Raw genomic sequence first — 16,958 nt, 5'->3', positions numbered from 1 at the left:
CCATAATTCATGAACATCTCGGTTATCGGCTCTTGTGCGCGCAATGGATGGCCAAGATTTTGAACCACCGCCAGAAGACGGAGAAGTTCGGCGCTGTCTTTACTCATCTGATCCGGTATCATAATGAGGGTGACGACTTCTTGTCTGCAACTGTGATTGGGGACAAACCATGGTGCCACTACTACGAGCCTGAATCACGACGGCAAAGCTTACAGTGGAAACATTCGAATTCACCACCCCCAGAAAACGCAAAGGCCGTCATTACCGCCGGAAAGGTGTTGTTTACTTTTTTTCGATCGTCAGGCACCTTTGCTGATAGAATTTGCTAGATCTTGAAAGATTATCAATTGTTTCCGATATTGTGAAACGTCGGATCGGCTGCATGTCGCAGTCAAGAACAAACAACTTGGAAAATTGACGAACGGGGTCATCTTATTCCACGACAATTCCCGTCCCCGTGTCGCTGATGCGGTTAATACAAAACTGGAAAAGTTGAAGTGAGAAACGCTGCAACATCCGCCATACACCTCAGGTCTGTCGCCTCGCGACTTCCACATTTTTGGGCACCTGAAGAAACAGCTCAAGGGAACCAGATTCGAGCCGGACGGTGACGTGAAAGAATCAGTTGCATATTTTTTGAAGCAGCAACTCAAGGAGTTTTATGAGACTGAAATCACGCGACTCGTTAGTCAATGGGACAAATGTCCAAATGCTCATGGAGACTACTTTTAAGTAGAGTACCCCGTTTGTCATATATTTGCATTGGCTCACTTTCATTTGACTCGCCCTCGTATATTATCAAGAACTCCTGCTTTGTATACGTGCTCTCTGTTGCGACTATAATTTCGATGCAATTACTCACGACACACGACCGGACACACGACTGCTCCTGCGTAATACATTCGGACAAATGACAGAGTCATCGAGATTTTTCACTGGCCGTTGCATATGCACAAGAATGTAAACAAGGTTCTTGAATGACAAAGTTTCATTAGCACATTTGTCATCAACTTGTGCATTACATGGCCTTTACATTTTTCATATCAGTGGCATGCACTGGTTTGCTGGTTTCGAACTGATACAGTTACCCGCCGTGGTTGCTCAGTGGCTATGGTGTTGGGCTGCTGAGCACGAGGTCGCGGGATCGAATCCCGGCCACGGCGGCCGCATTTCGATGGGGGCGAAATGCGAAAACACCCGTGTACCTAGATTTAGGTGCACGTTAAAGATCCCCAGGTGGTCTAAATTTCTGGAGTCCTCCACTACGGCGTGCCTCATAACAGAAAGTGGTTTTGGCACGTAAAACCCCATAATTTAATTTAATTTTAACTGATATAGTTCTAATGTTCGTGTGATATTTTCTTTACTTATTAGATAGGCAAGAAACATGGAAGCGTTGACATCAGGTATTCTGGGCACAATTTTTGGCACATACGAGTACATTCTTTTATGAAAAAATACGTATTTTACTTGTTTTGACAGTGTGTAGCATTCAAGAATTCGTTTGCAGCATCTTTGGCAATGACAATGCCGTTATTATTCATGTATTTGAAACCTCGATAAATTGTTTAAGAGGAAGCTTTAGCTCGGGCCTAACTCCGACGCGGCCTATTCAAGTACATGTAAAACGTAGAAACACTTTTCTGAGATAAATCCTCGATCGTTTTTCTTGAAATTTGTTGCACTTGAGAAAGTTAAATTCTAGTGTCTGTTGGAAACGGAATTACGATTTAGGGTCTGAATTTTGTTTAAATAGCCTGAAAAATTCGAAAGCTCGAAAAAAAATAGAAGCACAACGTTTAAAGCTAATAGATCTGCATCAAGAACAGATATCGCGGTTCTGTAAGCGGCATCTATTATAACAGTCAAAGCGGACAAATTTGATATGTCAGTTTGTATCTTACATGAACTGGTTACGTTATGTACAAAGGTTCTGCAAAAGCCGAATTTCCATAATACCAATTTTTTTTTAGATTCATGTGTAACATATCATTTTTGTGCGCTGTAAATGTACTATTAGATGCAATTCGCTGAATTGCGATGTTATTTTTCATTGTTGAGTCACAGAGTGTTAAACTTGATAGTTTCGTTTTCAGAAAATTTGTGATTTTTTCCAATTTTTAATAAAGAACTGACAACCTAAATGAAAAAATCGAAACGAAAAGTGAGTAGAATTTAAGTTTTTATTTTAAATGCATTAAGCCTGGTCAAATTTGGTGTAGTGGTTGCCGAGAAAAACGTATTTGCATGTATTTAGATGAGCACCCGAGCTAAAGCTTCTTAAGGAGAAGGCCGAGCTCCAATGTGAGAGAATGGGAACAGTGGAGGACGGGAGGGTAACTTCTCGAAACTAGAGCGTTCCAGGGGCCAAGCGAAGCTCAGGGATCTCTCTGCCTCTTGTGCTTGTGCTGCAGCCAGGGCAGTGAAATCGACAGTCGGCGATGCGGTGCAAGATACGGACAGTGTTAGGCGAGAGAGCGCATCGGCGGCAGCGTTCGCAGATCCTTGCACGTGCCGGATATCAGTCGTGAATTCCGCGGTGACGACTTTCACGGGGTGAAAACTTGCTACTGGCAGATTTGATGGCAAACATCAACGGTTGTGTTGGGCTGCTGAGCACGAGGCCGCGGGATCGAATCCCGGCCACGGCGGCCGCATTTCGATGGGGGCGAAATGCGAAAACACCCGTGTACTTAGATTTAGGTGCACGTCAAAGAACCCCAGTTGGTCGAAATTTCCGGAGTCCTCCACTACGGCGTGCCTCATAATCAGAAAGTGGTTTTGGCACGTAAAACCCCATAAAAGAAGCATCAACGGTTTGTGGTCCGTGGCAATGAAGAAATCTCGAGCTTAGAGGAAATGCCTGAAGTGACGCACAGCCATGTAGCTATGAGTTCGCGCCCGAAAGTGCTGTAATTGCTTTCGGTGGAGGAGAGCTTGCGCGAAAAGAACGCTAGGCTTTGCCACGATCCGTCAACGCATTATTTTGAGGCGGCTCCAACAGCCACGTCTGACGCGTCTGTCATGAAACAAAGCGAAGCCGCAGGTCTTGCGTGAACAAGAACGGTGAAGTCTGTGAGCTGTGTCTTAATAGCCTCGAAAGAGCTGTACCCACGGAAGACGGACGTTTGGCGTGCTCTCGACCACCGCCCGCTTTGCTGTCACTGAGGAAAAGTGGGCTGTATCTGCCGTCGTCGCACATCGCGCGAGATTGGACTTCGAGGATTCGCCGTCAACGCACCTCGCCCGCTAACAGGCCGCAGCTCTCGTGACGTCGCCGACAATCTCGCCGCCACTCATTGGACACCTCGACGACTATCCTGTTCGCCGTTGCCAGGACGCTACTTCTCGCCGCAGCACCGGCTGTAGGCTGGCCCGACCCGTGGCCGATCTGTCAGCCCTTATCCGGAAAATTAAAAATTATGCAGATCCCACGCACTGTGGGAATCAATGTAAGCGAAGCTTTCTATGTTCGCTTTGATTGACAATAATTAGCGGTGGTGTTGACAGCGAATGTTTGATTTCTTCGACGTTTAGCCCAACACGAGAGTGGTCAATTGGTGTTAAACGTTACCTAGCGTGCACCATTCCTGCTTGTCTGCGTAATACAGAGAACACACGGAGGAAGGTGTTTGGTTGAGACGTTGTTGTGCGCCATACTTCATAACTTCTGAGACGTGGCACATTGAATCGTGACAAAAGTATCAAATTTTAATTGTAATATGGTGTTGTATGTGTCAAAATTAAGAGGCACGCCGTATAGTGATGGACTCCGGATTAATTTTAACACCGAAGTGTTTGTTAACGTACCCGTAAATCTAAGTGCACGAGCGTTTCTTTGTATTTCGCCCTCGTCAAAATGTGGCTGCCGCGGTTCAGGATCGAACCCGCGACTTTGAGCAAAACCATACCCGCAAAGCTACTGCGGCGGCCACAGAAGTGTTGATATGAGGTGTCACCGCTTCCGCAGTGTCGCCTAGACCCTACGGCGTGCTTTAATGCGGCTCTGTTTCTGCACGCCCTGTGCAAGCTGTCCGCTTGACTAAGTTGCATGCGTTTATTTTTCAGAAATAGCACAAACGCACGGTACCGTACCTTGAATTAAAATTTTTCCCGTTTGCCGGCAACCGCTGTCCTGTCTGTAGTAGTAGCGTTTCTTCGCCTTCTCACGCCACCTTTCCCTATGCCCGACCCCTTCTTTTATGGGAACTGCGAGCGAAGAGTGGAAAGGCTGTTGTTCACTCGTTCCGCGACTCTTAAGGGCAGTGAAAGATATGCATTCATTTTTTTCGAACTGTCCAATTTTCCGGACGTCTTCGCGGCCCCAAGCAGTCCAAAAAAATTGGGCGTTGACTACACAACTGACCAAGAGGATGCTTCAAATGGTCCGTGGGGCGAACGCGCGGCGGAAGGAGGACGAGAACAGAAAGGACCTGCGCATTGAGGAATGATCGGGAAAGGAACTATGCCGCCTTTTCTTTGAAGCAGCGTGAGCACAAAAGGCGAAGCGTTGGCTGAAGCCGAGATGCAAGTGTCCCTCTATCGAAACCCAAATAAGCTGTTGAAAGCAGTGAAACACAACACTGAGGCGTTGTGCCCGGGCTTAGAGGTTATTAGGGCACATCGTTCTCTTGGTAACAGCGCAAAGGGACGCGGAGAAACTGAAGAAACACGACAACATGAGTGCCCGTGTTGTTGTGTTTCTTCATTTTCTCCGCGTCTCTTTGCACTGTTACCAAGAAAACGATGAATGCTAACCGACTCGCCCATCTTGCTGTCTTGCTTCAGCCTATGTCAGGACAGTTGAGGTTGACTTACCAGCTGTTGAGAGAGAATCGCACTTGTGACAAGAGAGAGAGATAGCAAAGAGAGGAAAGGCAGGGAGGTCAACCAGACGAGCGTCCGGTTTGCTACCCTACACTGGGGGAAGGGAAAGGGGGAACAGAAAGAAAGAAAGCGGGATAGAGGGAACACTGTCTGTGCACGCAGCAAAGTGCTTGGAAATCAGTCAAGTCAAAGCAAGTGCTCCGTCGATACGTTAGGCTGCCGTCAATCTTGGTGGTTCATAGCTGGTGATGCACGTTGAAGTTACCAGTGAAGACCAAGGCGTCAGCAGTACGTTGCAGTACGTGGCAGTATATTTTAAGCTAAACCCCAGCCGTTCTGACTTCAGTGTGAGTATAATGATGCGGGTGAGCCATGATGCTTACTCAAGAGTTGCAAGTACTGAATTGAGAGCATCCAGAACTTGCATTGCACTTCGCGCTGACGGAGTGTGCAGGTTATTTAGGAGTATTCGAAGGGTATTCATCAGAGACCGGAGCATCATAACGACTTGCCGGTCTTCTTCGGGCAATTTGTGAGGAACCCGCGCTGTTCGCTCTACAGCTTGCTCTTGTTAGAAATAGCTCATGTTCGGAAATAGTTGTTTCTGTATGCATGTCCATTTTATTCGTATTTGAGAATGTTAGACTCGATTTGCAATGGGTTTTACCATTTTTTTTTCGAAGATATTTTCTTCGATGTGCATTCTACTAACCCCTCCCTTCTGTTTTCTTTCTGAATAAAATAAACACTACGCAATATTCAAATTGGATTAAGTCGTTTCTTTATTTTTTAACATGCTTTTTTAACAGTGAAAGCATTGGGCGACATGGTGTCAGCCCGTGTTGACATAAAACGAAGTTCTGTGTCACCCAGGGAATTTCGCAAAGGTACTCAGGGAAAACCTGGAAAACTCAGGCAATTTAGAGATGTCCACTTGGTAGACAATCTGTGACTGCAGGACGATATAAAGGAATGACGATGACAGAATGATAATGACTGCGTGACAACGGAGGCATGATAACGACAACATGACTAAAAGACGGTTATGACGGCAACGACGTGTCGACGGCGTGCTTGTGCCGGAGCTCGCGTCTGCGCTCTCGTACTTCACCTGAAGCCCCGGGCCATCTCGGTTCACACATCCAGTGCCGGTGTTCGCTGTGTGCGATACCAGTCAACCACACAACACTTCCGTGTGTATATCAACAAATCTATCACCCGGAATACTGAGCGTCCCAGCAAACAGCCACGTCGAAGCCGGTAGGGCAGGTAAAGAAACTGTCGCTTCAATAATGTCGCCTGGCAGGTATCTCAAAAGCACAGCGACCTGCTAATGGAATGGCGCATTATGTTCAATAGATTCCTTGGTTTACATGATTTCCATCGCTTTATCAATTTGATATGTGCCGATGTGTGTGTGCCTGCTGTTGGCGAATCCTCCAGAATGTGCCCTCTGTGACAGAAGAAGTACACGCTCTTTAACCTTGGCTAGATATGTGTCATACTTCTTTTGAGCATTCGCTTGTCATCACCAAACTTCCCATCGGCAAGCGTCATACATCGCCATAATCACCGGGACATCGCTGCGTAGACGTCTCACACGGTGCGACCATCTGGTAGTCTTTAATTTCGGCAAACCTTGTGAGTGGTGTAGTGACCAAACAGAAAAGAAGCAGTTTCGCCCGAAAGGCGAAGCATCGATTGCGATAGCAAATTAGCAGACATCCGTTTGAAGAAAGGATACTGCTTTTGGCGGCCGTATCAGCTTGTAAGCATTCGTTTGCTAACTAAAGTAATAAGCACGGTGCCAGCGCGCACAACAAACATGAGCACATCACACTCGATGACTGCGCACACTCGCTGTCAAAACGCTAGTGTGAGGAAACGCGGCAGCTGCAGCGAGCGAAATGGCATTCCTGCGGTCTATCACTTCAGCGCAGAGCGAGCGCCGAGGACACAGCACGCACGAAGCTATACGAGCCGCCGACGCAACTAGACTCCACCCCCAACGCAGATCGCTCGCAAGGTACGGCCGCGCGGCCACGCGTAGCCGCCACATGCGCAGCTGTAGACGGAGTAAAAGGCCGCCCCTCTCCCTCCCTTCCCCCCGGCGCCTCGCAACGTTGGGTGCCTCACGCGCGAGCGAAGACGGCGCGCTTGTTCTTCGCCTTCGTCCTTTTCGCGCGGGCGAGATTGAGCCGCGATCGTCGACTACCCTCGCACGCTTTCACTCGGACATACACCGTAGGGCGCGCGGCGACGGTGTTATTGCCCTTGGACTTTATACGGAACGTCACGGCGACGCCGACGCCAACTGCATAAATACGCTTGGAATATCCATATAATCGTTATCGCAATAAAAAAGGTTGCATGACATTTCTCGTGGGTAAACTTTGCATGAGGTTGCACGTTGCGTGTGATGAAAGATAACACAATGGTACGCACCGCTGTTAGTTGTACGTGATTTAATTTCGCGCTTCACAAAAATTGCTTCATATAGATTGCAGCATGTGCTCTGGATCTGCAACGCATTTTTTTTTTCGTCAACGAGGTCGCCACAGTTCAAGTCACTTAGTAGTAAGCGTCACTAAGCACTGTTTCTTCAGTCTTTTGGCCTTCATCCCGAGTGTTTGTGCAGTTCACCATGCCACATCCCGATGTTGAGCTGTAGTATGGTAAAGCCGGTAATTTGAAAACTGAATTCATTTGTGTTCAGCACTCGAGAAAACTTGTCGAAGGCGGAGCATGGTCGTCGTGTTGGTAAAAACAGCGCTTGCATGTTCTTTACTTTGATGCCCAGGGATTTTGAGGAGAAAGCCTTAGATCTCTGTTTCAAGGTCGCGTTCTGAGGTACACATAATATCACGTGACTCAAGGAAGGCCAGAATTGAACAAAAACATGTCTAGCCGTGTATAAGAGATTATGATTGATTAGCAAATTTAATTAACGATTGATCAGTGGTTGGATTAATGTGGATTAAAGTAGAAAAGGGTGAATTAGGGCGGATTAAGGTAGTTTATGGTGTATTAAGGAAGTTTAAGGTGTATTATGGTGGATTAAGTTCGACTAAGGTGGATAAAAGGAGATTAGGTTGGATTGAGGTGGTTTAAAGTGAATTAACGAGTAGGACGGTGGAGGAGCGTGGGTTAAAATCGATTAGTGCGGATTAAAGAGGATCACGTTGTATTGAGGTGGAATAAAGTGGATTAACGTGAATCATTGTAGGCTTTACAAGGCTTTCGCCTTCCCGTTTCTTAGGTGCTAAGAACACTTTGGAAATTTTTTGACATTGGCCCTTCGGCACTTTGTTGCACTTCACCGCCAGCGGATAGGACGCGAATGGCAACGAAGGCACGACTGGTGAACAGGCGGTAAACGAACCAAGAATTCCGATAGCGAGGGGCTCGATAGCGAGATTCGACGATCTTCATCTTTACATCTCTTCGCTTTCGCGTTTGGCGGCGAAGCATCCCATCAACCTCTGAAGTCAGCTGCAGCCGCGTATTGCGCCAAAGTGCTCAAAAAAAGAAAAAGAAGAAAGGAAAGTGGCGCCATATTTCACGAAGTCCTTCTTGAATTTATGTTCAATAAAGGTTTTGTCCGGTTGAGCGCGCTTAGCCTGCTCTGGCGGTGCGCGATCTTTATAACGAAGTCACCTTTATGATGAATTTGGAAAGACTCAAGCACTTTGTTCTAAAGGCGTTTGACAGAATTTCGTTTTGCAAGCTTCCGAACTTTTACATTTAACTTCCCGCACTTCTGTTACTGTTGTAGGGGCTCAGCGTATTTATAAAATAAGCAACGACGTCCACTTCCTATCTTGATGAGTTTGTTGTAGCGAATGTGTACTGTGTACTTGAGAAATACGTTCGGTGTGGCTGCATCGCAACACTGACCACACACTCTGCACCTGCGGTATCACGCACCATAGACAGTATCACGAATATCTCATTAAATATTAGAGAGCGTGAATAATCGTTCGGATTGCCTCCTCCTGTCTAATTATCATCGAACTGCCACGGTAACTAATACGAAACTCGTCCCAACATCCCCCTTCCGGCCTCTAGTAACGTTATGAAGTAGCTCAAGGCGGGAGAGTTTACGGCTAGTAGCCGTAAGCCCTTTCGCATTCGCCTATTTCATGGCGTTTATGATGATAATGAACACCTCCTGTGACGCGTACCATTACCTGCCCATTACATTTCTGCGTGTATAGATTATCTTTATAATGTGATCATAGCACGCCAAAACGCGGTTACGTACTCCCATTCGCTACTTCCGAAAACATCGTGGGAATGCAACCATCTGCTTGTCACCCGATAACTACTATCGTGTGTATGGCCTGCCAGAATGAGTAGACCTTCTAGGTCTACTCATTCCGAATTGAAATGGCGGACAGTTCCAATTGCAACAGATGTGGCCCCTGCATAAGAAACCATGAAGCACTTCCCGTGCGGCTTCCTTTCGTACGAAGATGGGATGGCTTGCAATTTCGGCTGTTTTAGGGACACTTACATGACAGTAACAGAAGAGAGGAACCGGGGCCTGTGGGCTCGTGTGTTTGCGATGTGGAAAGCCACAAAAGCGCTGCTGCGTTCTTTAAGATGCACCAGCCTACACGACCGCTCACAGTGAACCGAATGACGAACGCACCATTGCCCGGGCTTCCGTACACACTGCAAACTTCTCTCCCCCTTGTCATCTTGGTGTCCCTTTTCCCCAGTGCAAAAAAAAAAAAAAAAGAATTGTGGGGTTTTACGTGCCAAAATCACTTTCTGATTATGAGGCACGCCGTAGTGGAGGATTCCGAAAATTTTGACCACCTGGGGTTCTTTAACGCGCACCTAAATATAAGTACCACGGGAGTTTTCGCACTTCGCCTCCATCGAAATGTGGCCGCCGTGGCCGGGATTCGATCCCGCGACCTCGTGCTCAGCAGCCCAACACCATAGCCACTGAGCAACTACGGCGGGGCTTTCCCCAGTGCAGGTTAGCCAAGCGGGCTCAGCCTAGTTAGCCTCCCTGCCTGTCCCTCACCACTTGCCTTTCTATATAGAGAGATGCATCGATTCCACGCCGCATTAATGTTTTCTGACTAATGGGCGACTCAACCTTACTAAGTATTCAAAGCAGATTTTTGAAAGTTATGTAACATACAACATTTGATATATTAACCGTGTTTTATATATACAGGGCCGTACCTTATGTGCAGTTCTAACAATATAACCCCTATCTTGTAAACTGCTACAACGTATGTAAACCCTGAGTGTAATAGGAATAAAACATATAATTAAGTAAGGAATAGACAAATTAAGTACTGCGAGTAAGAGCAACATACGTACTGACGGTCATGTACTTCGATTCCTATTCTTGATTTAACCTTAACAACCAATGTGATTTCGCTAGTTCACAAGCACCGTGTCATGTGTGTTGGTTCGTCTATCGTCCGCCATCCGAAACGATTGTTTATTACGACATATTTATATGCGTGTTTACTCCGCTCGTGATCAAGTTCCTGCTAGATGATAGTACAAAGGGTAACGGTGGCAGTGATCGTTGTCTAACTGCAGTGTTTGCTTTTATTTTTCTCTTGCGTGTTCTTTCTTTTTTTCGTTTTAGCCCAGCGGCCTGGCCACCGCCATGCACCATTCCCTGGTTGGCAAGCCTCCGATAAGCACAGCACTTCGGCGGCGAACAAGGCACCTGCTGTGACCTGACCTTGAGACAGCCATTGCTTTAGCAACGTTTCATCGTGTTACATGCTGAGACCACCGCAGCGCTGTCTTGTTTAAGCACGCAACGTTCGAGATTTGCTGCCAGTTAGGGTTGCCCCATTTGCCAAGGCCAAAAAAAAAAACGGCACTGATAAAAGGAGCGTAATTTCTTTTTACGTACTACAATAAAACACAAACAAAACGAAGACATAATAAAGTGGTGATAGCATATTACAATCGTTGCATGATTGAAACTTATGGAAAGGATGCGTATAAAGCTTTGTACATCGTCATGTTCTTGTCTCGAATACTTTATTCGTAAAGCACATTAACGGTCTGCGAACAACACCACAATACGCGGTAGTTAGCTGACAACGAAAAACATGAGCTCTACGAAATTAAAGAAAATTTAGGGAAATAGGAATGAATTCGTTAGTGACAATTAAGTTGTCTGCTGTGTATAAATGCCCGATGGGGTGCTTGCAATGCAGCCAATAATGTGCAGATTTAGGGAGAACCGGAAGACCGGCTGATGACGTTGCTGGTGCCCGGTAGAACTGGCAGCCGGCTCTGTGAGTGAAAAACCCGTTGTACTGGTGGAAAACCGGCTAGCTTGCAACGCTATACGGTTAATGTCCACGAGCATGAAAACATCTCCAAGTTAACATTTGCGACCCATACAACGCTGACTCCGACATGAGACAATTTGGTTTGTTTGACTTCCCACAAATGTGTTGCCAGCGTCGACTGAAATTCATGGACCCGTCGTTGCGAAGTTTTGGCTCCGTCTTCAGTCAAAACCGCATGTCTACGAGCCTACAAAAGATGTGGGTGGTATACAGTGCCTGCAATAAATTTAAGGGTGCTTGAATGGCTCAATCTCGAATCGACTCGAATGCTAGGATTAGAAAAATAAAAAAAGCTGGGAATATCAAATAGATTGCCACATATTGCCTTGTTTGTAGTACAAAGTTACGAGCACATATTATGCAAAAAGCTAAATAGGCCGAAATCGCGCTTTTTTAGATCCCTTCAACACATTTAACGTGATTCAAATCTGAAAGCAACGTCAGCTGGGCAGCTTCGATGGAAAAAAAATAAAAAATAATAGTCTTGTGAACTTTGTCCTAAAGCGAAGCACTAAAAACATAGCAAGGCTTAACGTTGCGTCGAAGATGTGTGAGAATTCAGGTGTAATACAGAGCGCCACCAGCGACGTTGAAGACGTCCCGCCTTGAAACATTCCAGAAGCGTCAACCGGTCAGCAGTCGAGAATAAGCAAGAGGCGTTTAGAGTATTGGTGGGGAAAAAAAAGAAGGAAAGAGATTGATACGACTGGATCCGTCACAGGCATAAGTAACGCTACAAGGCAGATAGAGAAGTTTTGAAGAGAAAGGAGATTAAGGAGATGTATACGAAACTGCTAGAATGAAAATCGTGTATGTGCATACCTGGTTAACTCAAGTAGGCTCGGTGACTATTTGTCACCGCCACGTTTCAAAGCGGATGCCAATAATAATAATAATAATGGGGATGATAATAATAATGCTGCGTGAGGTGAGACCGAATGAAAACTGTCGGTGTTTGCCAGCGCTCAAACAAGGGATTGCTGTCAAACCTCGTTATAACAAAACTGCATACAATGAAATTTATTTATTTTATTTATTTTTTATTTTTTTAGAGCCATATGGGCACGTTAGGGCATTACATAGGGGGGAGGGACGAAAAATTTCAGGCGTAAGTGCAATGTGCACAATGCAAATATTATATGAAGGAATTAGGAACAATAAAAAAATGATCTAAACGTCGAGCAGAAACGAACAAAATCAAAAAAAAAGAAAGAAAGAAAGAAAAGAGAAACGGAGTCTATACAATATTTGGTGGCGTGAAAAACGCATAAGAGCCTAAAATGCGATGTAGACAACGAGTACCCATCAGCACACGAGTTTAAGGATACAATCGAATGATGATTTAGGTAAACAACCTACACAGATACATATAAGATGAAACGGAACCAATTTTATACAATGTCGAGCACATAAAAACACTGTTTAAGGAACTGGTCAAGCAAATGTGGTTTCGGACAAGTTGATACACTAAAAAAATTAGCAATGCTGCATGAAATGATGATGATACCGTAAGCGACACAATGTTTGAAGGCAGCGAGTTCCATTCGGCAATGGATACAACTAGAGGTGAATTTTGATAAGCGTTAGTTCTGGCAAATATAGGTTTTACTTTGTGAACATGGTCTGCGCTGGTTGAGATGTGGGGAGCGAGAAGAATATGGGCTCAAGCGAAGGCAATGTTGCTGTGGTAAATACTATGGAAGAAGGACAGCCGTGATGATTTCCTGCGCATGTCGAGACAAAGGAAATTGAGTGGTTTCTTTAAGGCGGACACACTTTGATATCGAGAGTATGAAGGTAAGATGAATCGCGCAGCTTTATTCTGAACTGATTCGAGTAGGTTCGCGAGATTAGAGCGATGGGGGTGCTAAATTATGGACGCATATTCTAAAGAGGGCGCGAAGTCTGGTATATGTGTTCGCAAGGTGTAAGTGCCGTTTCAGGTAACCAAGTTTTTAAAGCGTTAGTCGTTAAGGAGCTCGTGTCGCAGAAAAGCCGGTGTCGTCAGTGTCGGCGTTGGCGGCGTTGGCCGTGAGCGAAAGATCCCGGAAGGCAATTCATAAATAAAAACAACTTGCAAGATGGGCTGCGTGGGAATCGAACCAGGGTCTCCGGAGTGTGAGACGGAGATGCTACCACTCAGCCATGAGTTCGATGGTTCAAAGCCGGACACAAGCGCCTCTAGTGAATGCGGTGTTGCCTTAGAAACGTGCCGTAGAAAGTTATGCTGCGGTGTATATCGGTAATTGAGCACGTAAATTATAAAAGTCGCAGTTAAACGAGTAGAGAAATACGTTTCCGCTACATTTCTTCTGCGCTTGGCGCACATGCAGAGCCATTCTGCGGCAAACACAGAAGACCCCTCCTGGCAATGCACGGCGCTGCCCCGACAGGTGGCGCGCCACTCGCCCGCTTCTCCCATTCGTCTCGTTTGAGCGCATTGGGGCCGTTCGGGGACCGGTGCGAGGATGCCCTAATACCCTTGTGTTTAGTAAGTTTTCTCGCTCTCTCCCCTTCCAACTTCCAGCGTGCGTCACTCGAAGCCTCGTGTTTAGGCGACGCGGCTCCTCTTTCCGCTCACAGCGCGATTCCTAAGTGCAGCGTCCGATGCGGGACGCCTCTGACGTGATCGCTGCGCCGTAGCGCGTCTGGTGGGAAAGCGTCCCCTGCGATGTGTGCCGTGCTGCTGGCGAGGAGTCATGCGTCCGCGTGGTGCTCCCAAGCGAGATAGAGGACGATCCTATCGAGGCGTCAGCCCCATGATCGCGTCCACCTTCGTGGCGCGTCGCGGCCCGGCTGTCCATGCCCATCACGACGTTTGGCTCGCGTAGATCGTTATGCCTTTGTGTGACTCAAGAGCAAGCCTAGCGAATCAGTGGGCGGTGCGGATGGGATGCGATAACGCTATCGCGTTCCACTCTTGAAGGCGAAGCTTAAGCGCCATCCATTTCTTTTGCATGCTTTTGTGGTAATGTGTTAAATGTAAGCATTCCAGCTTAAATTGGAGGTAAACAGAAGACTCAAGTACTTGATTGAAGATACTGAGTGAACAGTAGTACCGCGTATTGTATACTGGTCAGAGGTAGGTCGAGTAATCGAAGCAAATTTTAGTGTTTAGTTTTGGCTATGTTAATTTCCATCTGCCATGTGTCGCGCCAGTCAGTTAGTTTTGTTAAATCAGACTGCAACACAGAGATGTCTGTAGGGTAGCTTATTTCATTATAGAAGACGCAGTCATCTGCGAAGAGACGTATTTGTGAAGTAATGTTAGTTGCGATGTCATCGATGTATATTAAAAACAGTAGTGGACCAAGGATGGACCTCTGAGAAACCCCCGAACTGACGAGAGTGCGGTTAGAAAAGCAGTTGTTTAACTGGTTACTTGAAATCTGTTCGTTGGGAACTCCTCAATCCATCGCATCGTGTTGCAGTCAAGGTGTAGGTTTCTAACCTTCAGTTTTAGTCGATTATGAGGTACTCGGTCGAAATCTTTATAAAAGTCAATAAAAATGGCTTCTTTACAAATCAGTTTGTGCAATGAAATATGAATATCTGTTACAAGTTCATATAGTAGCATCTGACACGAGCGATTTTGGTGAAAGTCGTGTTGGTTATTGAGGAGCAGGCTATTATCTTTAAGAGAGGCTATAATGTAAGAGTGCAGGATGTGTTCCAGTAATTTGCAACAAATAGATGTCAGTGATATATTCTCTGTATTTATTAGGGTCTGCTGTGTTACCACATTTAGGTACCGGTACTACTAGTGCTGATTTCCAATCTTCAGTTAGGCATCCCGTATCTAGGGTTTGCTGAAATATTAGAGCTAACAAAACGTAAGAGTAGTGCGAGGTTAATTTTAGAAGTTTAGCACTTATACCGTCAAGACCTGGGCTGGTTGTATGAGGAAGCCTGTCAATTGCATGAGACAACATGTTGCGATATTATGATGGATGAAAAAGGGAATTGAATAAATAGTTGTTCACGTACGTGAGTGTTATCAAGCGGCAGTTCGTTAGTGAAAACTGCAGAGAAGGATTTGCTAAATAGCTCTGTGCTATCTCTAGTGTTAAGCAGTGCTCCGCTTTCGGAAATTAGTAAGGGAGCAGTGTCATTTGGTTTTGAGTTAATTACGTGCCAAAACTTTTTCGGATCAGTTTTTATCATATTGGGAATGGCGCGCTACGGTTTTGTAATTTTGCCAGTCTTCTGGAGCATTTGTTCTGGCAGCTTTTCTGAACGCTCTTTCTTTTCTCTTGTTTATGCATTTCTTCACTTCGCAGGTAAACCACGGATTGTTCTGCCTTGAGCTGATGGTCATTTTTGGTATACATGCAGTTTCAACTTCTTTATCGAGTTTATTGGGGAAAAAGCTCCCGTTAAAAAAAAATTAAATTATGCGGTTTTACGTGCCAAAACCACTTTCTGAATACGAGGCACGCCGTAGTGGAGGACTCCGGAAATTTCGACCACCTGGGGTTCTTTAACGTGCACCTAAATCTAAGTACACGGGTGTTTTCGCATTTCGCCCCCACCGGAATGCAGCCGCCGTGGCCGGGATTCGATCCCGCGACCTCGTGCTCAGCAGCCCAACACCAACAAGCTCTCGTTATCATCTACCGTTCTGTTTTGAAAATTGTTTGCAAAGTCGGTTGTAAATGAGGCAAACATACCAATTATTCTGCCAGTGTCGGTGCATGCGTAGTTGAGAATGCATTTTCCGCTGTATTTTACTCGGCAGGTTTCAATGCAAAAGGAACCACCCTGTGATCACTTAATGGTTGTAGCACATGTGTCACAGCAAGTTCTGGATGATTTGTTAAAAGAATGTCTAGTACGTGGTCACCTCGAGTTGGTTCGCGCACGACTTGAGTTAAATGATTAAAATGCAAGGTTTGTAAAAAAAGACACTCAGATCTGTTGTTATTTGCTTTCAAGGACGACGTTGACCACTCGATCCGTAGGTTTTTAAAATCACCCCCTAATATCAATATGCATTTTGGGAACTGGGATATGATCTGTTGTATAGCATCATTGAAAAAAATGAACAAATTCCAAACGGCTATCACGTGGACGATAGCACGCACCACTGACACATTGCGCATGTACAATGCGTGCACAGACCTACACTATCTCAAAGGAGAGTCGAATATCACTAGAGACGGTTGATAGTCATCTTTAATGACTATAATGACTCCGCCTCCTCGAAAGCCTTCCCGGTCCTTCCGAAAGATTAAAAAAGAGGGATCAAGTGCAACTCCGCTGTTAGTGATGTCACTGGAAAGCCACGTTTCCGTTCCTGTCATTATATCTGTGGTGCAAGAATGTATGAGTGTTTTCAGTGCGTTAATTTTATGAAAAAGGCTGCGGAAATTTGCCAAGAGCAACGAGACTGCATGTATGGTCGTAACCTTATGCCTCTCAGTTGTTTTTCGTCAATTACTGGAAGGTTGGTTCCTTGCAACAACCTATGCAACATTATTAGTGAATGAGTCAAACCGGTAAACAGAGCCTTTGAAATGTAGAGACGTAAAACTAATAGAAAAATGTTCGTTTTCTTCACGATTGCTCTTAACAAAGTCGCGCAGCTTCCTACGAGCCATTTGCACCTTAGGCGAAAAGTCTTCGATCCACGCTTTAGGGGACTCGAGGTTTTTCCGTTTGTGAGCATTTTGCAGGACTTCCGTTTTAGATTTAAAGTTGAGGAATTTAATATTAATAGGACGGTGAAAACCGTGACGGCGCTGACCAACACGATGGGCACGTTCACTGTTACCAACGTTGACCTTT

The 16,958-nt window shown here is 45.7% G+C and overlaps 1 protein-coding gene across 5 annotated transcripts in view; it reads left to right on the top strand.

Moving 5' to 3' along the window:
- Positions 1 to 10,835, top strand: part of LOC126529972 (uncharacterized) — a 142,076-nt gene extending 131,241 nt beyond the window's left edge. For 4 of the 5 annotated variants that reach the window (XM_055070152.2, XM_072288155.1, XM_072288157.1 and 1 more), the window contains one exon: positions 10,448 to 10,835. In XM_055070152.2, the coding sequence (XP_054926127.1) occupies positions 10,448 to 10,540 (93 nt within the window). In that variant the 3' untranslated portion in view covers positions 10,541 to 10,835. The remainder of the gene's footprint in view (positions 1 to 10,447) is intronic. The other variant, XM_055070153.2, reaches the window with a different exon arrangement.
- Positions 10,836 to 16,958: the final 6,123 nt, after the last annotated feature.

This window comes from Dermacentor andersoni, chromosome 5, assembly GCF_023375885.2.
Source record: "Dermacentor andersoni chromosome 5, qqDerAnde1_hic_scaffold, whole genome shotgun sequence".
Taxonomy (NCBI): domain Eukaryota; kingdom Metazoa; phylum Arthropoda; class Arachnida; order Ixodida; family Ixodidae; genus Dermacentor; species Dermacentor andersoni.
This window is presented reverse-complemented; position numbering and strand designations above follow the sequence as displayed.